The 25,678-nt window shown below is 41.3% G+C and overlaps 1 protein-coding gene and 1 pseudogene across 2 annotated transcripts; both read left to right on the top strand.

The window, feature by feature from the left end:
• Window positions 1-6,709: 6,709 nt before the first annotated feature.
• On the top strand, window positions 6,710-8,244 carry LOC138588839 (piggyBac transposable element-derived protein 4-like; annotated as a pseudogene).
• Window positions 8,245-8,489: 245 nt separating this feature from the next.
• LOC138588523 (high-affinity choline transporter 1-like) lies at window positions 8,490-22,373 on the top strand. Of its 2 annotated transcripts, XM_069658678.1 has the most exons (8): window positions 8,490-8,732; window positions 14,243-14,359; window positions 15,218-15,373; window positions 15,742-15,890; window positions 16,009-16,152; window positions 16,329-16,482; window positions 18,931-19,148; window positions 19,417-22,373. In XM_069658678.1, exons 1-8 carry the CDS (start codon window positions 8,549-8,551, stop codon window positions 19,936-19,938), a joined length of 1,644 nt encoding a protein of 547 aa, XP_069514779.1. In that variant the 5' UTR covers window positions 8,490-8,548; the 3' UTR covers window positions 19,939-22,373. The 2 variants fall into 2 exon arrangements, with proteins under 2 accessions (XP_069514779.1, XP_069514780.1); XM_069658679.1 differs by lacking the exon at window positions 15,218-15,373 and having other exon boundaries at window positions 19,417-22,372.
• The last annotated feature ends 3,305 nt before the right edge of the window (window positions 22,374-25,678 follow it).

The raw sequence follows: 25,678 nt of genomic DNA on the forward strand, positions 1-25,678 counted from the left end.
CACAGACAGTCAGGCAGGCAGTCCCGCATCACATGATTTGCTAGCCCTGTTAGCACATGTTGTTGTGATGATGCCAGAGCAGAGAAGATTAGCCTGCTAATAATGAACATGGTGACTAGAGATATGCCCCCATTAAGTTTTGAGGAAGGAAAAGGCTTCCGTTAGCTGATACTGTTCGTTGAGCAGGAGTACAAGCCATCATCATGCCGGACAACAGCTACGAGAGTGGAAAACATGTGAGTTACTTGTGAAGCGACAGAGAACAGAAGTCCTTACAGTCTGCTGTGACGTTTGACAACGGATTGTTACAACGTTAATTGAAGGGCCTGTTAAGGTTGTTCAATAAATGCATTTGAAACCGCACTTGCTTTCCATTGTTGGCTATTTATTTACATTAATGTAAAAGTGTTAGTTAATGTTCTCTTACAGGCATATAGCCTACTATTTCCGGGCCATGAGGTCCGTGTCAGACGTGTTTCTTTTAACCTTACCTTTTTCTTTTACCTTATTTTTTACCATAAATAAGGTAACAAGCAACTATACACACAGACTAATGGGAAATGCCCATCCCTAACTAGTATTAGTTAGTGCTTTTTGTGGCATATTAATAATTATTCTCAGCCTTAAATTTCATTAAAGTGTACTGTATATAACTCATTGTATGTTCTGCAATAGTAATACTGTTCCTGATTTAAGACGCTCACCTACTTCAAATAAGACAGAATAAATGAAATATTTTTCTGTTGGGAACATGAGCAATGCCTTTTGCTCTGTGGAATGCAGGACTAAACATACAGTTCTGACAAATCAGCATCTTATAGAGCATGGTCACTCACCTTCATGCATTAATTATGACAACCTCAGTCAGGATTTTTTTCCTAAGTGTTTTTATTACTCTTTAGGCATGAAAAAAAAAATTTGAACTTCATTTTTTTTAAACATACATTTTTCAAGGAGTTTATGACATGTCCACTGGGGTGGACAACATGCGTTTGAGCTTTCAACTGATGAAATATGTTTTTTAACAAAACAATGAATAAAATGACACATTATGTGAACACTATGAAAAGCTTCATTTTTTAATGTTATTTAACTAACGTGTTCACATATTTGAACATATTCTAATACTGTTAAATGCAATGCAAAAACATTGAACCTCCTGACTCCTCAGTCTTTCCCCTCTTTCTTTCTAACCCTCCTCCTTCCATCCCTCCCATTCCTCCCTCCATCTGTCATTCAGCTCCTTCCTCTTGACTCTTCAGCCCTTCCTACCTCTTGAGCTCTGGCAGGTTGGACATCCTCAGCTCCCTCAGCAACCTCAGCTCCCTTAGCATCCTCAGCTCCCTCCGCAACCTCAGCTCCACTGTCACTACTGCTAGCATTTACTGTTCCTCTTTTTTCTGGTAGCCATTCATCATCACTGCCACTAACATCATCCTCACTTGACTTGGAGGGAATTTGCTCAACTATCCTGTAGGCCTTTCTATCACGCTCTGCATCTGACCTGTACAAAACATAAAGACATGAATGGTTACTCTCATGATGGAACTAATTTGCACAAAATATTGGTACATTCTAAAAAAACAAAATTTACATTCTAATAACATAGATTAATTGATTCACAGCCAAAAAAGTTACTGCAGATGAAGTATTTTCAAAAACAACAAAGTCGCAGTAATAGTATGAATTGCAGTTAAAATATAGCCAGCGATGCATGATGTCCAATTTAGTGGACAGATGATTAATTGCAATTTCCTCCCAACACAAAATCAATACTTGGAAATTTCAACAATTCTATTACTCCTTAGTTGTTACTTGATGTCCCTATATTTTTTTTTAACTGCAAGGTTCTCTTAGAATAGAAGGAATGGACAGAAATTCCTTCGCTGCTCTGCACTTCTGGCCTTCCTTCCATTTTTTTTTGCACTTACAACGGCTGGCCAGACGGTGGCAGTGTATGGGATGATACACTAGCGTCCACTGTAGTGGCTGATGCGCAACTTTGACATCAAGACTCATGCATATAGAAGAAAACAGCTTTTGAATAGCTGTCCACTGTAGTGACCGCTATGCATGAAAGGGTTGAAAGAGGTCCAGTTAGAGAATTTTTTCTCAAGCAAACGTCCGGAACATCATAATGTCTGACCTGCGTTATGATTCAGTACATTTATACATTTTAAACATCTGTCAAATCAAATACAGAAAATACAATTAGGCTAAATAGTTTTTACAACAATGCCTATTATAACTTTTACACAGAACTCTAGAAGAATTTAATGATAATAATAATGAATACTTCAATATTGGTAAGGAAATATAGTGTGTGTTTGTATGTTGGGGGGTCTGGGGGTTCTCCCCCAGGAAATGTTGAGTGTCAAAACCTTTATTTCCTGTATTTTGGTTTATTTTATGCCCCAGTTTGTGATGGAAGTGTCTTTATTCGTAAATGAAACAAATTAATTCAAATGATAAATGTCTGGTACTTCACATTCTAGCAGGATTTAAAGAGCCATATTCACATGGTAGTATAGTGTTGTCCATGCAAAATCAAATGAAAGAGAGAGACAGCTTTACCTCTTCACTGAAGCTGCTCCCTCTCTGCCTCCTGACACAGTTATCAACATTTAACTATAATAGGAGTTCGCCAAACTTTATTTTATGATTTGCAGAAAAGCAGTTGCAGTTAGACCTTTTCTCATGGTGAGTCATGGTGAGTTTTAAAACAGGCAATGACTATGAAATAAATAATATTTAAACTTCCGAGCCAAAAGTCTCGATGACTGGAAGTCCTTTCTCAAATAAAAAGGAATCTGCAAGTGTTGTGGATCAACAACTAACTTAGGACTGTCCAAATACAGTCAAGTGTATAGAGTGTGACACTCCCTCAACTTCACCAGACAACAGCGGGGAGGGAGAAAAAAGCAACGACACCAGAGCCGTCGTAAAGAGATCTGCCTTGTGAATGTATACCATAAGGGTCAGCCAGGCAAAGCAATTAAAACCTACCTTCGAATTTGAGTGTGAATCATACTCTTACCATTTGAGAACGTGTTCAGGCAAAATGGAAACATCTGGCCAGAGGGCTGAAGATTTGTGGTGAAGTCGCTGAATGGAAAAGACATGATCCCTCTCCCACCACACTTGAGTGTGATGATATACCTAACAATCGCTCAGAAATCCCAACGCCGGATGCAGCTCTTCATCACCAGCATCTTGTCAAAGTAGCAGAGCACATCCCAGAGACCCTACTGCAGAGATCCTTTTGCTTGTTGGAGAAGTCTACCTGGGGAATGCACACATGCCATTTGTCAACACCTTTAAAACAACTGTGCTTGATTATGGGTGGCCTTCACAACTTCAATCCTGCACAAGCTTTTTCTGCGTTAAAGACAAGATTCATCATGATGGGGAGGCTCAAGACAGGATCTCAGGCTGGCTGCAGAAGACATATTGGGACAAACTGTATTCAGTCACACTGAACATGGGAACAAGTAGGCATTTTCAGTTGAAGATGAAGTCTTCTTAAAATTTAAGGACAAAGAAGTCTACAGAAATTAGTAACAAAGTTGGGTGGCCCCGCTCCCATTTAGACAGCCGCAACAACGCCTACCCAACAACCGTGCACAAGCAATGAAACGCTTTGCATCACTCCAACAAAATCTAAAGTTAAGGCATGCAACAACAATATGTGGACTTCATGGGGAAAATATTTGAGAGCGACCATGCCGAGGTAGCACCCCTGCTGTGAGAGGAGGAAGAATGCTGGTACCTGCCAACCTTTGGAGTGTTTCATCCACAAAAACCAGGCCAGATCAGTGTGGCGTTTGATTCAAGTGCCCAACAGGCAGGTGTGTCTCTCAACGATGTGCTCCTCACAGGCCCCGGCCTTAACAACACACTTCTTGGAGTTCTGTTCTGGAAGGAAAAGGTTGCTGTCTTGGCAGATATACCGCAAATGTTTCATTGCTTCCTGGAAGACCACAGGAACTACTTCTGATTCCTGTGGTACAAGAACAATGATGTGACAAAAGAAATCATAGACTACAGAATGAAGGTGCATATTGTTACACTGCTGTTTCATTTTACAATGTTCTTGTAATTCAGTCGAGAGTACAGTGGTCTATTTGTGTGCATTACATTATATGTGAAAATACTACGTAGTCAACAAAGGGAAAATGTCGGTCCTACTGCACTACATGAGCTGGCACACAAAAACATTAGGATTGTAAATATTATTTTGAAAAATTATTTGAATGTACACAGCTTATGGCACAATCAACTTATTTTATTTCTGTATAGGAGTGATGGACTGGAGCTTCCTGGTGTGTGGATCTTTATATTTTTTTTGTATACTTACTATGCACCCACTGGGGGATGTGCGTATCTGCATTTGATTTTTTAAGTGATACACAGACACATACACACAGATATGTCATAGGTAAACTTAATAGTTTACTACTTATGAGTTGTTGATAATAGATAGATTGTGAGAAAATAAAATTGTTAAATATTTTTGGAGCTGGACATAAATAGAAAATGCAATGACGCTCAATAAAAATGTCTAAATGAATTAGTGCATTTGTAATGATTTTTTGGGGGGGGAAATGCTTTTTAAGTGTGCTTCCATGATAACTCATCTATACAAGTACATTACATTATCAGGGCTGCCAAGTTTCAGAAAATCACAAGAGTGAGACTTTAGTGTTATGATGTGTTTGGCCGCCGGCGAAAAATTTTTGGCCTGTTTTAACGTCGATTTATACCTTTAGACTGATGTCCTCACCTCCATGCCAGCTGCTCTCCCTGCACTGTGGCCTCCTAATGCTAGTCTTAATTAACCAGAAATTAGAAATGAAAATTGTAACAAGAATTTTGACAAAATACATTTATTTGCAATATTTCATTTCAACCAACTGTCCATCATTTAGCTGGGGACATGTCTCATGTTGTAGGCGTTTGTGGCAGATTTTGATGCCTTGACGACGGAGGCAGGGGGCTCCCACTTGAAACACTGTGGCTCAAGGCTCGCCATCTTCACAGTCATGATGGACGATAGAGTTCCCTCAAGAGCCAAACTGTTTCGGGTTTTGGTTTTGTTTGAGTAGGGGGTGATTTCGGACACAGCCAAAGTGGATTCCAGGGACTCTGTGGGTTCCTTTAGGGGGGTCTAATAATAATACAGATAAAAACTAAGAGCAACATTTGTCCTACGTCAACATCAAACTAGTAAAAATATTTAAAAAGTGAACCCATTTTCAATAATTTTGTGTGATCAAAATTGGGTAGTTACCTACCGTCCGTCTTCTAGCAAGCAGGAGAACGTCGAGTGGGTTTTAAATGTCGGCGCTGTTGTGTGTGAAAGATCGCCAAGACCCGCCTTACGTTGCTTCTGATTGGTTTATATTGCATGGCGCCTTCCGTGGTTGGTTAGATTTAGGCACAAAGGACTGGTGGATTGGTCTGGGATTGGTTATCTCGGTCAGTCAATCAGAGTTACTCGAACTACGGCATGCCGCGAGGACCAAAGTTTATTATCATGAAAAAAATAAATATAGAGTATTGAATGGGGAAATATAAGCGTGAGAAATGTCAAGTGTGGCGTGTGGTGTGAGAATGGGTCAAATTGCGTGACGGTCACACTCAAAGCGTGACGCTTGGCAGCGCTGACATTATTCTTCAGTGCATGCGCATGCCTTTCTAGCTTGCTAGCTAAAATTAGCATTGTCCTTCGAGCCATTACTTTACGTGTCGCATTCGCTTGCAAGCTAACGTTAGCATTAGCCTTCATGTCATCAGATTGCATGTAGCATTAGCTTGCTAGCTAACATTACCTTGGTACGCTTAGTCCGATGGCCCATTAATACTAAACTACATTAGTCCGAAAATTATCTTGTATTGCACGGAAAGCCCACAAAGATATAGATTATCTTTTTTCAATAGGAAACTGCTCCAAATGCCCGTTGCATTTTGGCCTATGTTGCGTGTAGCATTAGCTAGCTAGCCAGAAAAGCAGGCACTAGTACACATCATGCAAAGTAAATGCCACTTGTAATATCTCAGCAAGTTTCATATGAACACATAAAAATCGTCTCAAATGTTGTACATTAATGAACTTACCTATTTGAAAAAAGGCGTTTTAGTCTTCCGTGAAGAGACGTGCGATGCATACTCTTGCTGCTCTCTCCTGATGCAGGACATGTGCAGTAGGTTTTAGGGTTTTTTTCTGCTACAACTTCAAACCTGCTCAAAACTACCAAACATGCAATCATTTTCAGGATTTTAACCCTTAAAATGCCAGTTTAATTATTTTAATTATTAATTATTTATTACAAAAAAAACACAAAAAGTTATTGCATTCCATTGCAGGCCGATGCATGAAATTCTTGTATTTTTGCCCCCGAGAATGTGTGTGTGTGTGCGTGTGTGTGCGTGTGCGCGTGTGTGTGTGCGTGAGAGAGAGTGTGTAAATCTGTAAGCACGCACTGATCATTTCAGGGGTCAAAAAAGGGCATCTTTTGAGGGATGTTTCATGTGTCTTTGAAGAGGTGCTTGAGTAAAAACATTGCCTCTTTGCTGTACTCAAAAACAAAAACAACTGTTAGTGTGTTTATGCACCTGGCTGCTTTCACAGCCAAAGATAAACATGCAGCTTGGCTGAGGGGTCATTTCATTATTGAGCAGAGAAGGAGAAAGACCTGGAACAAAGAGAATGAGTAAAAATGAAGAGGCATCTCAGTCGGAAGAGGCTTTAGAAATGGTCATGCAGCCTTTATCTGCCAGCGAGCTGCAGGACTCATCTCAAGAAGACACAAGCTTCAAGGGGGAGTCTAACACGGAATGCTCACTGGAGTCCTCCACCTCTGTGAGTGTCTCTGACCCTTGCTCTGAAAGTGACACTGTGGATCCTGCCCATCGTAACAGTGAGTGGACAGCAAAGAACGGTCAAGTCTGGTCTCCATCTTATGCAGAGACGTTGCGCTACATTCAGGCACCCACCGGCATGATACCAGGGCCCAAGAGATATGCCATATCAAGAATCCACGATGTGGCATCCTCTTTTGACCTTTTCTTCACTCCTGACATGATCCATCTTATTTTGCAAATGACAAACCTACACGGGAGGCGTTCAGTGTCAGGATGGAGTGATGTTGATGCCCAAGAGATTAAAGCGTACATGGGACTTCTCATCCTGGCAGGTGTGTACCGGTCCAAAGGGGAATCTACCCGCAGCCTGTGGGGTGACCAGAGTGGGAGACCAGTCTTCAGGGCCACCATGTGCCACAAACGACTTCAAATGATAACCGCCAGCCTCCGATTCAATGACCGACTCAAGGAGGAAAAGCTTTCTGCTTTCCGGAATATGTGGGACAAGCGGACACAGCGCCTCCCACTCCTGTTCAATCCAGGGGACAACATCTGTGTTGATGAGCAGCTCGTACCCTTCAGAGACCGCTGCAAATTCCGGCAGTACATGCCCAGCAAGCCAGCGATGTACTGGCTGAAAATCTGGGTCAACGCAGATGCTGCCACATTTTATGCCTGGAGGTGCCAGGTATATACTGGATAAGCCGCTGGTGGAGCCCTGGAGATGGGCCAGGGAAAGCGAGTCATCTTGGACATGACTGAGGGGCTCCAGGGTGTCACACTTACTTGTGACAATTTTTTCACTTCCTACTCACTTGCCCAGGAGCTTCTGAGGAAGAAAGTGGTCCTGGTAGGGACCATTAGGGCAAACAAGCCTGAGCTTCCTCCCAAACTGAAGCAGACAAAAGAGAGAGCTGTCTTCTCATCTGTTAGCATTCACAACCACCATCACAGCAGTGAGCTACATCCCGTGGCGGGGAAGAAATGTCCTCCTTCTGAGCGGCAAACACAGGGAGCCAGCTGTACATCAGGATGAGAAGCAGAAACCACAAATCATCATTGACTACAATTGCTGCAAGGGTGGCGTGGACAACCTTGACAAGGTATGTGATTGTATGCTTTTATTACTATATGAATTGATTCCAGACATAGTCTATTTATTCTCACTGATTTCACATGTTTGTTTGAGATAAATATGTATTTATTATGATTGCTTATCATTCATTAGACCTATTTCTTGCATTTCTATAAAGAATGAATTATATAAAATACTTGTGAATAATGAGGAAGGACATTTTATTTAGATTCTTTACGATGCAGGAGGTCTTCCACAGGTTGGGCACCATCATCAACCTCAAGAAGAGATTGAAGAGGTGCTGAAATACTCTTTCAATTCCGGATACAGGCTTGTTGCAACTATATCACAATTCCACACCTCCTTTTTGTCCCATCTTGGCCTCAATCCTCTCCTTGTGGCTGTGTTATAATAATAATACTAATAAAGCTTTTTCCACCAGAGGGCGTTATTGAAGTATGAGGTGGGGGAGGGCATTAATTCAATACGATGTATGCTCTTCCTGTTTTTTCTCTGGGTTTTGTATTTTTCACTTTCGATTATACCCAACCAAACACCACTTAGTCAGTTGAACATCAGCTGGTGGGGAAACCACTCAACCAGTCCATCATGGCTGTCAACATCCCTGGGGTGATTGTGATGGTGTTATTTTACCTGCTGGTTCTGGGAACCGGCATCTGGGCTTCTTTCAAGTCCAAAAGGGAACAAAAGAAAAGGGGAGCCACTGCAATGGATATGGCCCTGCTGGGAAATAGAAACATCAGCTTAGTGGTGGGAATCTTCACAATGACAGGTAAGGACAGCACAGCTGAATATACTGTTAAGTGCAGAAAAATGATCATCAAAGCCATTATGAAGGGAATATATTTTATGAACGATTTTAACCTGGGAGGTGTCATATTTAATTGGCTGCAAGTGAGAGACAACAGTTTGGTCATGAAGACATAATGTTTTGACTAATTGACTTTTTTTAATTCTTAAGTACTGTGTAGAATTAAACAGCATATAACAGGTAATGAAATAAATGCAAATAAATATTGGACTTTCTTAAGAGCTTGTGAACCATAATGTAAAAATAAAGTAACCCTTGAGCTTGTTTAGCATTCTAAACCACAGTGAAGAAATCTGTTATGCTTAATCGTAGAACTGGATCCCAAAGCAGACACACACAGGAGGTAGAATACAGGTAATCCGGTTTAATACGAACTTAAGTCACAAGCAGTAGAATAACTGTGGCACAAAACAAAACTCCTTGGGCTCAGGACGGAGAACAGGTGAGGCTGGGCGTGGAAGGACGGAGGCTGGTATGACAGGTATCTGCGGCGAGGGAAAAAACAAGGTCAACAGGTTTACAGAGTCAGTAGTTTCACTTTGAATCTGCATCGGCCGTGTCGAGTTACCACTTGAAGAAGACGGAACGAACTGGCGAAGAGTAGAGAGCTTGACCAGGCTTAAGTACTGCAGCAGGTGGAGAATGGCTTGATGAGAATGAACTGCAGGTGTGAGAGTGGAGTGAAAGTAGTCAACCACGCCCAGCCTGAAAACACGGACAAGACAGACAACACACACAAGGGAGGGAAAAACACAGGGAAAACACAAGGAACTGGCGAATCTTAACAAAATCAGGAAAGATATGATCATATCACACCAAAATATAGTTTTCTCTCACAATAGAGATGAAATCCTGATAATTATTTCATAATGTGGGAAAGATGTAAATAACTCAAAAACATTTCAACTGATTTTAATTACTATACATGTTACACATTGAGAGACACATTCTAGTTGCCAAATAAATTGATTACATTTCTGTTTTAGTCACTATAATAATATTAATAACTTAAATTTTTATAGCGCCTTTCATGGGACCCAAGGCCGCTTTACAAGGAGGAACACAGAAACACTCACAAACAGACTAGACACAGTACATTAAATCACTGATGTTAAAGGGCTGTAGGCTGTGTTGAATAGATGGGTTTTGAGGAATTCCAGTCCAGCATTGCGGAGGTCGGGAGGGAGAGCGTTCCAGAGGGTGGGGGCTGCTACACTGAACGCTCTATTCCCGAAGGTCCGCAACCTGGTGTGAGGAATGGAAAGCTGGCCGGAGGGAGATGAACGGAGGGTCCTTGAAGGGAATGAGAGCTGACACTCTGATTGGTTTGATTCATGTTATGCAGAAAACAGGCCTATGAATAATCCAGGTACTTAAGCCAACCTCTTTGCGCCTTGTGCCTCGGTTTGCACCCAGATTGTGCGCCGTGTAATTAGCAAAGGTGCGTCCGTCACGCCCTAAATCACTTAGCGCCATGCGCTTTAGACTGTGCGCCTTCCGCTGTCTAAATAGGGCCCCAAGAGTTACAACCTGAGCCAACCGTGGACGTCACACATGCAACACTGTCTGGATATCTGGGAAGTGTGCTACCGCAATTATTGTTTATCCCCATAGGTGCCGCCAAAGAGAACAAAACTTTTCAACAAGATTTTCAAGATTACAACTTTAGTAAAACAAACAACTACCATACAACTAGACTACAAGCAGTTTTATCCATATACCAAACAGGAAGAGTACCACATGTGCATGTGTGTGGATGTGGGCGTGTGTGAAGAGAGAGAGACAGGCAGAATGTCATGAAATCACAGGACACACATGTGCGAATGACCAGTCAGGATGGCAGGCAGATGCAAAACTAGGAAGTTTGATGACAAAAAAAGGCTTACAGTATCTGGGTATATTGGAGGCAGGCAGCAAAAGAGTGATACAGGTCTACAGTCCAAAATAGAAGTAGGATTCAACATCAGGGGAAACATAGAAAGAACCCGCCAGGAAAATGAAAATGAACAACAAGTGAGTGGGTAGGAGAGTCTGGGCTGGTAAACAGGTGGAACTAATAAGGGGAATCAAACCAGAGGGAAACACACAAGGGCAGGAAGTAAGACAAGACATGACACAGGGCCAGAACTTACAAAATAAAACACGAAAATCAAACTCAGGACTGTGACTACCTCAGGACTGTGACACAGAAAGAGAGAGAGAGAAAGTTGGCGGTGCAACCGCATTGATGATTGTGTCAAGAGAGGGTTCAAACCGTTAGATGGGAGCGTGAACGTTGAACAAAGGGAGTATGTGAGGCTTGGCCTGTTTCACTCCACAAGATGGCGAGGGGAGAGACTGTTATGTCACAACATTACCACCATTGAGGTGCGTGTACACAAGGATATGTGTATGCATGTGTGTCTGTGAGGTTAATAAAAATGAGAGAGACACAGGCGGATACAGGCAAGGCAAACGAAGACACATATCCTGGTCCCTTAATTTTACATCAAACAGTAGTGTTGCCAAACCAAACCACAGGAAGCATACTTCCTTGGAATATCAGTTCTTCCAACATTAGCCCTTTTCACAGCAGCAATTTTGACTTGTAACAGATACCAAAGGTTAAAACATACATAGATTAATGATGATTTGTTGAGTCAATAAAAAAAGTCTGAATGCCATAGTTTTAGTGGCATAACTGCTCTGTAACAAAAAACCAGCCATGACCACATTAAATGATATTATTTTAGATTCATGACTTACGGCATTTGGTGCTCCATCTATACAAAACATGGAAAGGTAAACAGTTGACTGGAACGCAATGTTCTTCACTTATGTCTTCAATATGTAATATATAATATTGTTACACTGCTGTTTAATTTTACAATATTCTTGTAATTCAGTCAAGTGCACAGTGGTCTTTTTGTGTGCATTACATTATATGTGAAAATACTAGGTAGTCAACAAAGGGAAAATGTCAGTCCTACTGCACTACATGGGATGGCACACAAAAACATAAACACTATTTTTTTAAAAGTTACTTGAATGTGCACATTTTATGGCACAGTCAACTTATTTTCTTTGTGTAAGTGATACACAGACACACATATTCACACACATAGATATGTCATAGGTAAACGTAATAGTTTACTACTTATGAGATGTTCATAATAGATAGGTTACTAAAATTAGCATTGTCTCTCATGCCATCAGATTGCGTGTACTATTAGCTTGCTAGCTAACGTTATCTGGTACCATTAGTCCGACGGCCCATCAATACTAAACTCCAATAGTCCGAAAAGTATCTCGTATTGCACGGAAAGCCCACAAAGATAAAGATGATCTTTTTTTCAATAGGAAACTGCTCTAAATGCCTGTTGCATTTTGGCCTCGTTTGCGTGTAGCATTAGCTAGCTAGCCAGAAAAGCAGGCACTTGTACACATCATGAAAAGTAAATGCCACTTGTAATAACTCAGCAAGTTTCATATAAAAACTGCGTTACCTTAATTGTGAAGTTTAAGTATGTTTTGCGGCTCCAGACAGATTGTTTGGGGCGGAGGGGTGGGTAAAAATGGCTCCTTTAAAAGAAAAGGTTCCTGACCCCTGGACCACACCAACTGGTTGAAGCCAAAAAGCCTTGAAGCTATGCAAGGTTCGTTTCTAATTAAGAGCTAGGTTCATAGTACATAACATGTATGGAAATCTTTAACTTCTAGCCATTCAATGGGATCCTGTCTCCAAGGAAAGCAAGGTGCAGAGAAGAAACACTGACGAGAATTTTGAGTTTGTCAATTCACTTTTTCCTCTCAGACATATGGCGCCCAAATAATTCTTTGCCATGCAAATTTTATCTTTATTTTTATGACTGTAGGAAGAATGTTCACTGTCTTTTGAGCAGGCATCTTATCACTCATCCTGATATCCATTTTGCTTTTTAACATATTTCGTAACTATACAGTACGAAAGCATGGAGAGTATTTTGTATATTGCTGTGAAAATATAACAAATCATTTGATGAATTTTCTAGCCATTACGCTGACACCATAAACCTGGCACAGATAGTATTCCAGCTGAGAAGTACTTAAACACATTCAGCTAAAGTCAGAACTCACTGATACAAATGGGGTAGAAACAATTTTTTTTAGAAACACCTTACGCCGGGGACACACCGGACGAGGAAGCGCTGCGAAGCGCCGAGAAGCGGAGCCAGTTTCCTTCCGGCGCCCATGTTAACCGATTGTGTCGTTCACACCAGACGCGCCGCGGCGCCCGGTGCGGAGAAATGCCCATCTGGTGTGAACGGAAGTGCTCCTGCTCGCGTATGATTTTCGTTGCGCGGCGCTTCGCAGCCTCGTCCGATGTGTCCCTGGCGTTAGTATAGTGTGTGTAGGAGCCATATTGAAGGGTAAAGTGTTGTACACAAATGTCTCCAGCAGGTGTCACTCTCGAGTTAAGGTAAACCACTTCTTAAGTAGGAACTTTCGCTCAGGTGTTAGGTGTTGCTAGACGGAGGAGCACACAAAGTTTTTCAACTTGAATATAGCGTCTAAGTCTAAACTTAACGCCACTGAGGGTCTACATAGACAGGCTAAGTGAATAATTGACTCGCTCACCGTTGTAACTCTCCTGTGCGTATGGTGAAATAAGATAGTCCAGTATCTTCCTTTGGTTTTTGGAACATTTATTTCTCCATGAATGGTCTTTGTCACAAGCAAGATTCCAACAGTTCCCGTAAACATTTACATACACATTCACTTTCAGTTGTTACCTTCGGCGTGTAGTAGTGGTCGAAAAACTGCGTGTGCTCCTCCGTCTAGCAACACGTAATACCCGAGCGAAAGTTCCTACCTATGAAGTGGTTTACCTTAACCCGAGAGTAACACCTGCTGGAACCATTTGTGTACAACACTTTACCCTTCAGTGTGGCTCCTACAGTGTGTGAAGCCACTGTGTCCGGCTCTATAAGACCCATAGTGGTAGTTTGCAGCTACCTCTCCCCCTGGCACCACGTGCACCACGTTACGTTTTCTTGTGTTGTTCCGTTAAAATGATCTCCGTTTCTTTAGAAAGCTTTTTTTCTCTGCTAGTCTCTTTTGTTATGTACATTATTCAACGTTTTGTTAACTGTAATAGAATTATGTTAAAATGTACTATTTGTACTAAATGTACTAATTATGTTTTGTACTTTATGCTCCTAATGCTTCCTCACTGATTGTGGCTTCAGGGTCAGTCCACACTGGTTTCCCTACAAGTGACACATTCATTTTTTGTGCTCAGTTTGGAGGCTCACAAAGGGAGTTCGGGAAGTTATAGATGGATATGGCTGAAAAAGACTAAAAGGTCAAGAGGCTGAGTTTAATTAAGACAGGTGTGACAGGTGTGAATTCTTTGACATGTCATTGGATGAAAAGTCTGCCCGGTGTTGCGAGACATCACAAGAATAATCGTTTCTCTGATAAATTTCTTGCTGTGTTTTTTCATCCTGTAGCTACGTGGATCGGAGGAGCCTTCATTGTTGGCACAGCTGAGATGATCTACACCCCGTCCATGGGACTAACTCAGGCGGGCGTGATGACGATAGCTTACAGCACATCTTATGTTATTGGTAAGTAAATAACTTGATTAGCTTCTGTTTAGAAAATTCAAAAAACCTCATATATCAGCTATTCTAGAGAGAAAATGAATCTTTGTTCGTGATTTTATCCAGGAACAGTCCACTTTAGTAAACGGGAAGTCATCTGCTTTTCTTAAAACTTCAAATTGTTATCTCCACAACAGGAGCCACAAAAAAGATGGCACATATTATTGATTTTAACAGGAGATATTCTGTCCATGACTTATTTTAATATAACCATTAATCTGCATATTTGAAGATATAATCTCTAAGGTTTTATTGTAAATAAATGTCTGTTAAGTCTGTACAAACAAAGAAAAGATCGATGGCTACAGATACAACGTCAACAATAAGTGAAAATCCAAAGAAAAAGAAACAAATTCGACACTCAAAAGAAGGCAAAAAGGAAAGCGACCATCGGCAAAGGAAGATTGAAGAGTTACAACCGCAACAATGGGAGCCAACCTTAGACGTCTGGTTAAATTGGGGCGTTTACTCGGAAAGTACCCGTGTAGCGCCAAAGGTGCCGCCAAGAGAATGCAATTGAAATCTTCGAGGTTGAATCTTTAAAGAAAATGTGATAAAGAAAAAAAAATTCACTGATAATTGTTAAATATGTCTTTAATTAAATGGCATTAATGAATTTGATTGACCACAAAACAAAAATATTTTGGTAGAGGAAATTTAGAGATTTAACCATGCATCTTGTTGCTGTATGTGACATGAATATGACCTACTTTGTGATTATTTCAATTAGTGTCTTTTTGTTTGCTTGTTTGTGTGTTTGTTTTACTCCCCAGTTGATTTTTTTTTGTTACTGTGTTGTGTTCTGTCCTTTTTTAAATCCAGTTGGTTTGGTATTTACCAAGCCAATGAGAGACAGACATTGCATGACAATGCTGGACCCCTTCAACATGAAGTATGGAAAAGTACTAACAGCTGGATTCAGCCTGGTTTCAGTTTTTGTTGATCTGCTCTGGGTGCCCTCAACACTGATTGGTTTAGGTACAGATACAGCATTCTACTTTGACATGACATGTGTATTTGTTGCGTTAATTGGTCTGTTACATACATTAAATGTGTACATGGAATTACCTGTAAAGGTTCTCAGTTATCCCGGTCATAGGAGTTCTGAATTTAATTCAAAAGGCAACTGGACTTGGTTGAAGTTCTTGAAAACGTTTCGCCACTCCTCAGAAAAACTTCTTGAATAAGACGTCTTCAAGAACTTCAACCAAGGCTAGTTGCCTTGTGGATTAAACTTAAAATATACATGGATGCAATTACTTTCGATGTTGTGTGGCTGAGACCACAAAAAAAATATTAACTGGTGATATTCACATGAACGTTTAATGATAAAATGTGTTTCATAGGAGGAACCATGAGTGTGGTCCTGGATTTGCCCTACACTGTGTGCATCTGGATCTCTGCTGCAGTTGCCATTATCTACACACTGATGGGAGGTCTCTACTCTGTGGCCTACACAGATATTATACAGCTTGTCCTCATATTTCTCGGCTTGGTGAGTTTGCAATTATTGTCATTTTTATGGAGGGTCTGCCTTTATTGTTTTAGAAGACAGCACACAGCATCAAAAATTCTAAAGGATAACATTAAAAATTGTGTGTTTGTCTCTGCAGTGGATCTGTGTTCCTTTTGTTTTGATGAATCCTCACTCCTTGGACATAAGCCAGACGTTAATGAACAACACCTTACACGCTCCCTGGATCGGTACACCAGAGCCGAAGAAGACCTGGATCATGATTGATGAGTTCTTATTTTTCGTAAGGAAATATATGTCAAGGGAAATAACTATCTACTATTAATTTACTATCCCTTGACTGTGGTTGTATAGTTTAACGGACCTTTCTTTTTATCAATGGATGCTTCCAAGCTAATAGCATTCAACATTTAGAGAGTCCCACACATCATTTTAAACAACAAACCATTTGACTTTTAGGCACTGGGGGGTCTGGGAGATCAGTGCGTCCACCAGAGGACCTTGTCAGCTTCATCCTTGGCCACAGCCAAGATCACATGCCTTGCTGCTGCATTCATCTTTCTTGTATTCGCGATTCCTCCTATACTGCTTGGGGCAGCTGCTGCATCCACAGGTAATAATGTTTATGATCCAAACATGGTTAAACATTACCATGCAGGAAAGAGTTTTAGGCACCAGCGTATTTTAAAGAACAGGATTTGCAAATATATTTTATATATCTTTTAAATCGAGTGATTGACTGACATCTATGGTCGCCTACGGTGCTACCCGTTATACCTGGAAGAGCAACAGGAGTGAAAGTGGCTTTGTGTGTTAATTTTGATCCAAAATCATCTCTAATGGCTGTGTCTGTGGACTGCAATCTTAAATATTCACTGCCTGAAATCAGAACTCTGGATAAAGGATGAGCTGATGAGCTCTGTTTTCGTAGTTGCTGCCTAAGAAAAGCATATTCCTTATATGCAGTCTTCCGGCCTTGCTGCCCAGGTGGTTTGATTGCCCTCTGCCTTAGTGCTGCAGCTGGTCTCGGCCTCTACAGTCACCCTTCCCTGACTGGCCTCCATGCATACCGGTACTAGGCCAGCCTGCCTGGAGGGCCCTGCAGTTGAAGTGAGTGGCTTTTCTCCTAAGCAGCTGGATCCAGTGGTGGCGGGACTCCCGTCCACTGCTGTGGATGTTAAAACACTGAAGCCAGATGATCCTGAGGTTGGCATGGGAATTGGGCTCATGACCCCAGCTCATAGCTCCACTCCAAAGCCAACAGAGCCACCCTGATCAGTGGTGGTACAATGCGACCGGAAGACAGACCTTCCTGGGATAGCGGATGGAGTGTCAGTTGTCAAGCGCCGGTAGCTCTGACACATCATCTCCTCGTTCTTGTATCTCCCCCACTACATTAATTATTGGAGGCTCCATAATTTGTGACATTGAGAGAACATCTTTAGAGATCCCTGTTCATTAGTCCGCCAGTCCAGTAAAGGAAATCTATTTGCGCGTGTGCATATCCTATGAACCAACAGCTTTAAACATGTTATGACAGCTCAGTCTTGAGACAAAGGGCCCCATCGTACACCCAGCGCAACGCGCCAAAGCACACAGCGCAAGTGTCATTGCTATTTTCCACCCGATGAGTGTCATTTTCACGCCTACGTTGTGTAGAGAGCAAGTGAACTAGCACCACCGTCAGCTCCCATGGCCGTGTTGGTTTTGAAATGAGGTGTTGTCACATTGGCGTGTTGCTATCTTGAAGACATAAAAAGCGACTCCGCCTTAGACCAACAAAAACCTGGTCTAAAGTCTATGGTGCAGTATTTCTCTCCTATTTAGAGGGTGCATTACGGACATGCGTCAGCGAATTTACAACACGAGTCTGTGCTTGTTACCCACACGGGGACGCACAGCAGCAGAAAAAGCAAAAAAGTGTTTTTGCATATACAGTGAAATAACAGAGGACTGTGAGGGCAAGCTTTGGTTTCCCCCTTAAATCATGATACTGCTTTCGGTTTGTTACTGATCTGGTGACGCCGGAAGACGTGGACAAGCTCAACGCTGCCTCCACACACACTTGCTTCACCTCAGGGAGATTCCTGCTTGAGCCATGTACGGGCCAAAATGCCACACCAAGTTTCAGGGAGATTCCTGCTTGAGCCATGTACGGGCCAAAATGCCACACCAAGTTCTCCATCATGCACTCTCATTCTGATGAGCGCTCGCTATACACGTAGAAACAGATTCACACACGCAACTGAGAGGTAAATGTATTATAATCCTCAGGCATAACTACCTGTGGCGCTGACAATCGTGCACCCAGATATTAATACACTGTCCAGTGTCCATTACGCATGCACGAGAATACAGCCATGTGATCCAGCAACAACAATAAGTAAATAATCATTTAAAGCCGGCCTTTCTTTGATGGTCAGCACACAGAACTTTAATAAACATAAGATCCTGTCCATTTGGAGAATTAAATCATTAATGCTGTGCCTTGTGAGTAAATATACACAGCGTACCTCTTATCATTACGTTTCTGCTGGGCAGGATCGCTTCAGTGGCTTTAACATCAATCCGTGCTTCGACTTACAGTATATTGTACACTGTGTGTGTTCTGGGTATGCAGCACAGTGGAAAAAAACAAGTTAAATATGCCGGTCTGAGTCCAGTTTATACAAGAACAACTGAAATCCACCGTATAAACAGCAAAATGCCTGCCTGCAGGCGCACCGGGCTCTTAAAGGGAATGAGAGCTGACACTCTGATTGGTTTGATTCATGTTATGCAGAAAACATGCCTATGAATAATCCAGGGATTTAAGCCAACCTCTTTGCGCCTTGCGCCTCGGTTTGCGCCCAGATTGTGCGCCGTGTAACTAGTAAAAGTGGGTCAGACACGCCCTAAATCACTTAGCGCCATGCTCTTTAGACTGCACACCTTCCGACGTGTAAATAGGGCCCAACGTGTTTAGTCCACTACTTTGTCTGTATAGTAGACTTCTCTTATATTCTTTCAACCCTAATGTGACATTTTTTAAGTCTTTCCTTCTTTTGTCTCTGTGTCGCAGACTGGAACATGACTACGTATGGTTCTCCATCTCCATATGAACGTGGGGAAGCAGCTCTAGTTCTACCCATTGCCCTGCAGCACCTCACACCGTCCTACATCTCCATTATTGGTATTGGATGTGTAGCCGCCGCTGTGATGTCATCAGCTGACTCTACTTTGCTTTCTGCAAGCTCTGTCTTCAGTGTTAACATATACAAGGATCTCCTGAGGCCTCAGGTGGGCAAATGCACCTTTTGATCATTTATAAATCATAACAAATTAGCTGACTACACTGTCGCCTGTCATTCTGCTATTAAGGTGTGACATTCATTTGAAACAGTGGGAACAGAGTGCAGAGGAGTAAGAATGGTATTAAGTGGTATGACAGAGTAGCAGAGTAGGAAGAAATAAGAACAACAAAGTGATGAAGTACGTGTTTGTAAAAAAGGCATGTTTAAATCATTTGATCTTTACCTTTTTCTCTTTCTCTCCTCTTTATCCACAGGCATCAGACAGAGAGATTCAGTGGGTGATTCGTGTCTCTGTCGTGGTAGCAGGCTTGGTTGGTACATCACTTACCAGCCTGAAAAACAGCATCATATTGTTCTGGATCATGGGTGCTGAAGCAGCCTACACATTTATCTTCCCTCAACTCGTATGCGTCCTCTTCTTCAACATCTCCAACGGTTACGGGGCTATTATGGGCTTGCTTGTGGGAATTACTTTGAGGCTGCTCAGTGGGAACCCATCACTAGGGTTAGCACCAGTCATACACTTCCCAGGATGCACTCTTGAGGATGGTGTTTATGTCCAGTACTCTCCGGTTAAGACCATCTCCATGTTGTCCGCTGTTGCTGCCATCTTGATTTTCTCCTATTTGGCGTCTGTGCTCTTCAACAAAGGCCTGCTTCCCGAGAAGTGGGATGTGTTCAAAGTGAGAGCCCAACCGTCTCCTAATCCTCTAACACCAATAGGTGGAGCTACAGAACACGAAGAGGAAAGAGAAGTTGAATCAAAACTACTTTGAAATTGAGGCATCACAGTAAATAATTAGCACAAACTCTTAGTGTAGGTGTGTATTGTAGTGCCTGTTGTTTGTTTAGCACTATGCAGTAATATATTTTTTCCTAAACAAGCAAGATAAAGAGTAAGTAGGGCATTTGACTTTTCAACCAGGAATGGAGCTTGCTGGGATATTTTATGACATGGTTTGTGTCTATATTAAAAAAAAAAAGAATGTCATAAATCATGAGCATGTTTTGCAGAGCATGGGACAAAATTAAGGCCATGTCCACACAGAGATGGGTTTAGGAGCAGACGCCAAAGTTTTTTGTCGTATGGTTGTTTCGTCCACACAGAACTGGTGTTTCAGGAGCCGGTATACGCTAATTGTTGAAACCGCCGCCCAGAGTGGATAAATCCCTAAACGCCACCCTGGCGTTTCCGTGTGTACAGCCTATACGGATCTTTCTTGAATCGTGCTGCCTCCGTACGTCGCGCATGCGCTAACCCCACCACCACCAACAACAACAACTATGGCGGACTACAGTGTCACGCTTGTTCTGCAGAAGCTACTTAGCTTGATATCGCTATTACAGCAGAATCTTCTTCTCCTCGTCTACCACCGCCAGCAAGAAGAGGACATGGAGAACAGCATACGTCACATGCTCTTTGATCCACCGCGGAGAACAGTTCCACTCATATTTTACGCTATCGTCTTCTGCTTGTGTTTCTTCTTTGTTGTTACACTTATACGCATGCTCTATTTCTTCTTCTCCGGTTTGTTGTATTTGTGTGGCTGCGTTACAGTGCCACCGACAGGCCGGTCGTATATATTACAGCATTTTAGCGGTTTCGTGGGGACGCAAACATTTCCTGAGACGGCACCGTGTTTACGGAAAACTTTTTCAGAACGAAGTCGGCTCCGTCTCCGTGTGGACATGGCCTAAGCATGAGTTACAGGTGACAAAACGATGGATTTCTTTCCCTCTCTTTCCTGCTTTTTTTCCCTTCACTGTAACTTGTTGTCATTTGCTGGTTTTTATTTTGTCTGTGTCCCCCGCTGTGTCCTCCAAACAATATGTGCTTTCTGAACTTCACCTCAATCACAAGCACCCCGAGCTGTCAAACAGTTAATTTCCTTCGTCTTACTCAGTTGTTTCCGTGATTAACCATGAACAAACTCATTTTTATTCATTTCCAGTCACTTTGCTTTGTTTGCTTTGCATTGACCATCTGAGGTGTTGTTTGGGCGTGTAGAGGGCGGAATAAGAGGCGAATTCCCGTGCGCACATTTCCAAGTGGATTGTGACTTATAAAGAGAACATTGAGTGCAGGTGTGCATGTACACGGTTTTATAAATTGGAATTATTTTTGGCGCACGCCATTTCTGGGTTTTCTCCGTACGTACACTTTAAGTATTGATTCCAAGCACTTTTGTAAATGAGACCCCACACTGTAAGTAATGACCTGTAGAATTTACAGGAAATCTCTGGCAAAAAAGTTGTGTGCCATAAAATCTTGTGAAATTACTTTACCTTACTGTGAAAAACGAAATACAGTATGTTATAGTATACTGTTCACATTTTTCCTTAGAAAAACAGCAATTACTTGTAATCGAGTTTACAATATCATGTTGTATTCTTTTTCGATTACAGAAGTTGACTGGCCAGGTAATACCTGTAATCTCACAAAAACAATATACTCTTGTAAAACCTTTTTACAATTATTTACTTTTTTACATTAGCTTTGTAAATTATGCATATTGTAAAGTGTCAATTCAAACTTCAACATTTAATATGATTCTCTTCACCTGTGAAATAAAACATGAGTTAGAGCTGCAAAAATATAAACCTTTTTTATTAACACGAGTGATTACTTGAATTACTGACCAACTTTGCTGTCTTGATCCGACTGCATGGGTTGAGTCCAATGAGACTGAAATCACAAAATGACATGAAAAGAAACAAAGAAAAAAACTGTGCTCACACCTGCTCGACAAAAGTGAGCAGAGTAAAAGGCTCTTTCTTTTTTTAAATTGTGGTGCTTCTTGGAGGAGAGTGTGGTTGGAGATCCCGACTACGTTCCGGATCTTCAGAGGCAGGGGCCGACAGCAGCAGCCGACAGCAGGAACCAGCACAGGAGGTGTAAGAGCCCCGTGAAGGGCAGGTCCTTCCAGGGGCTGCCAGGGTAGGAGGGTAGGGCCGTGGGGTGATGCAGAGTGGGGAATCTGCTGAGGAGAGGCCCGGAACCAGCAGACAAGCTGCCCCAAGATCCACAACAAGAGCCAGAGGTCGGAGGGCACGTGGACCTGCTGTACTCAGTCCTGACGATCTCATCCGAGTCCAGCAGTTCATATAGTTTTGTATTTTTTCTTATTCACGTTGTTCAATAAAACCTTGCATTATATAATTGCCTTTGTCTTTTTACTCACATAAAGTAATGTTTATTATGCTTTACTTCCATTATGTCCCTTTTTTCATATTCCCACTTCATCTGAATGAACTGCAGTGAATTGCTAAAATAAATTTTTTAGAAAAACATTTATTATTGTACAAAGCTTTTTTTTTTTTTACAGCTGTCTTCTATAACAAATTAGTTATTTGGTCCCAATAAAAAAGCAAATAAATAACATAAGGCACTTGCAAGATTACTGTTTAGTAATGCAAACAAATCTTTTAGATGTAACATTCAGCTCTTCATGAGTTCCAGGGGTACCAAGTCTTGGCTGGTGCTGGATGTCCTCCATTACTGTGGGAGTGGTGTACCTTGACAAAGAGTAAAAAAAAAATAGAAACGTGACACAGGATATAAATTGCATAAACTCAAACAGGCTAGATTTTATATAGATCTTAGGCTGCTTTGGCACAGAGTGATGTTATCACAATGTACAGTAAGTGGAGCAAGTGTATGTATCAACTTACAATTTCAAATTCACTACTGGTAAATAGTACTTCTTCCCAAGGATGGAAAAAGTCACAAACATAGACAGATTGGTCTTATTTACACAGATATCAGCTAGCCAGCATTATCTATTAGCCGGAGAAGTCTTCTAGCAATGTGCTGAACTAGCTCTGGTTACTGTACAACCAACCAAGTCAAACGCAACCCCGGAGTTATAATACTAGAACTGGGTTAATGACAACTTCACAATAAACACTGAGGCTAATGCTGAAGCTAACGTCACCGGTAGTGTAACGTTAAACAAACCAAGCTGTGGAGTCAGTTTGTTTACACTACCGGCGCTAACGCTAACGCTAGGCTAAATTTCCCTGCACAAATAACATAATATTACAGAACGATAGTAACTGGTAACTGATGTTATCACATGTAATGTTGTGTTCTAGGATTAGGCAAACTTAACGTACCTGTCCAGCAGAAACTCCGCGACCATCTCATCTCTTTTTAGCTCCGGATGTAGCTGCATTAGCCTCCTCCATTGCTGTAAAGCAGAGCCGATGTTGACTCCAGTCTTGCCTCTTGCCACATCAAGCTCTTTCTTTATGGCAGCTTTTTGTGAAATAGTCTTCTTTGTCCTGATAATTTTCTCTGTGGGGGCAGCTGATGATGGAAGTGGTGGCTCGCCTTGGTCAGTCATTGTCAGGTCTCCGTTCCTTGCTCTCTCTCACCGCTCTACTGCTCTGCCAGAGAGGCGCGCGACTTGCGAGCCGTGACAGCGGTGCAACTGGGAGGTTACGCAGCAACGGATGACAGACAGGAAGCTCGGCAAATCAATTTACTCGGACCGAATAAAATGATTGGTCAGACTTTTATCAGAAATATATGAGAATTAAATATTGATGAGTTTCGACGCATAGTGGATTTCTTTTACATTTTATTGTGCTATACACTTATTAGGAGCATTTTATGATTACAAAAAAAATGTGTAAAAATGCCAGAAAGGTAAGAATTGCTTTAAGTAAAATATATATGTATATATATATATATATATATGTATATATACTGTACATACATTCAAGCACATAACATAAAATAGCAAATGTTTTCACCTGAAAATCTTCTTTAATGAGACTTGTGGGTGATCTCAGAAGCTAATTTCCCTTGCACCTGTAGCTAAATGATACAAACTGAAATAATGTTGCATTTGTCCAATGATTCTCAAACTGTGAGCCGCGCCCCCCAGGCATTTATCATTTATTTGTCGGTTGCTTTCCGTGTTAACGGTGTGAAATATTAATTTTTGGTTCCAAATTAAATGTTCACGATGAGTCTCTTTACTATTCAATATGCTCTCTGTTTTCACTCTAGATACTAAAGCAAAGGTAACATATTGTACCTTAAGATAGGACTGAAGTTCAAAATTGTGACATGTGTTTGCAGTCCTAGCTCATGTATTTTTAGGAAAATGAACAAAACAGTCAGAAGAATAACACCGTTTTTATACAAGGTAGTACCCTTTATTTAAATGCTTCTGCCACCTATGGGATGATGTGTGTCTTCTCGTCTCACATCTTGTTAATTTACACTGAACCATGGTCATTCATCTTTGTCATTTCCTTGTTTTCTGTAACCTTTCCCCAAGGTCAATTTGGGCATCATTGCTTTTGATAGACCACCAAGAGTGATCAACAGGAGAGAAACATGCCATTTCTAAAATTATTTTACTGAATGAATAATTTAAGCAGTTTGCATTGTTGTTTTTAACACTACACTGAACTCAAGGTAGTTTTTGTTACACCTTCTATTATTACAGAGTTAAAAGGTTAGATAAAAAATCAAATGGGTCGGGTCATAGATTATTCATGTTTCTAGAGTAGTAAAACTCATCATGGGAAATCAACACAGATGTCTTTATTTAAAACATAACTGTACGTTAATTCTTTATTGAAAATCTAAAACTATTTTATTAGCATAAAAACATCAGACAACATGAAACATATGTTGGGATGTAGTAACAAGTAGTAATAACCATGAAAGGGAAATAGGGTATTAGCCATTAACTCAACAAAGTAGTCAATATTTAAACACTATTTTATATTTCTAAGTGGGAAAAGCACTTACCTTGCAACCAGCTGTTACTACAATGCACAGGCACCAATAATCACAGAAAGTGCTATTTTAAGTATGATAGAATCTATTTAACCAAAATAGCAATAATCACAATCAATGATATTTTAGTAAAACAAACTACCAAAAAACAATCTACAAGCATTTAGTGTAAACCAAGAAGGAGTGGCACAGGTGCATGTGTGTGAATAGTGAGAGACAGAGAGAAAGAGAGAAAGTTTAGCGGCACAAACGTGGGTAAATGTGTCAAGTGAGGGTTCAAAATGGCGGATGGGACTGCAAAACTTAAAAAAAGAGAGTGTGCTAGACTTGGCCTGGTTCGCTTTACAAGATGGTGTAAGCAAAGCTGGGTTACGTCACAATGTTATTTTCACCTTAAAGGTGTGTGTTCATTTGAGGCACGAGAAAATGTACACCGATCAGCCATAACATTATGACCACCTGCCTAATATTGTTTAGGTCCCCATTTTGCTGCCAAAACAGCCCTGACTGGTTGAAGCATAGACTCCACTAGACCTCTGAAGGTGTGCTGAGGTATCTGGCACCAAAACGTTAGCAGCAGATCCTTCAAGTCATGTAAGTTGCGAGGTTGTGCCTCTATGGATCAAACTTGTTTGTCCAGCACATCCCACAGATGCTCGATTGGATTGAGATCTGGGGAATTTGGAGGCCAAGTCAACACCTTGAACTCGTTGTCGTGTTCCTCAACGAAAACGAAAACGAAAAATAAAATCCTAAAA

This window comes from Semicossyphus pulcher, unplaced genomic scaffold, assembly GCF_022749685.1.
Source record: "Semicossyphus pulcher isolate SPU_LCO1_2020_fin unplaced genomic scaffold, fSemPul1.0.p SCAF_12, whole genome shotgun sequence".
NCBI lineage: Eukaryota > Metazoa > Chordata > Actinopteri > Labriformes > Labridae > Semicossyphus > Semicossyphus pulcher.

Coding starts and splice junctions, on each gene's coding strand:
- LOC138588523 (XM_069658678.1), top strand. CDS start 8,549: ATGGCTGTCAACATCCCTGGGGTGATTGTGATGGTGTTATTTTACCTG. Junction 15,891..16,008: donor TCCTCATATTTCTCGGCTTG/GTGAGTTTGCAA, acceptor TTGTCTCTGCAG/TGGATCTGTGTTCCTTTTGT. Junction 16,153..16,328: donor TTGATGAGTTCTTATTTTTC/GTAAGGAAATAT, acceptor TTTGACTTTTAG/GCACTGGGGGGTCTGGGAGA.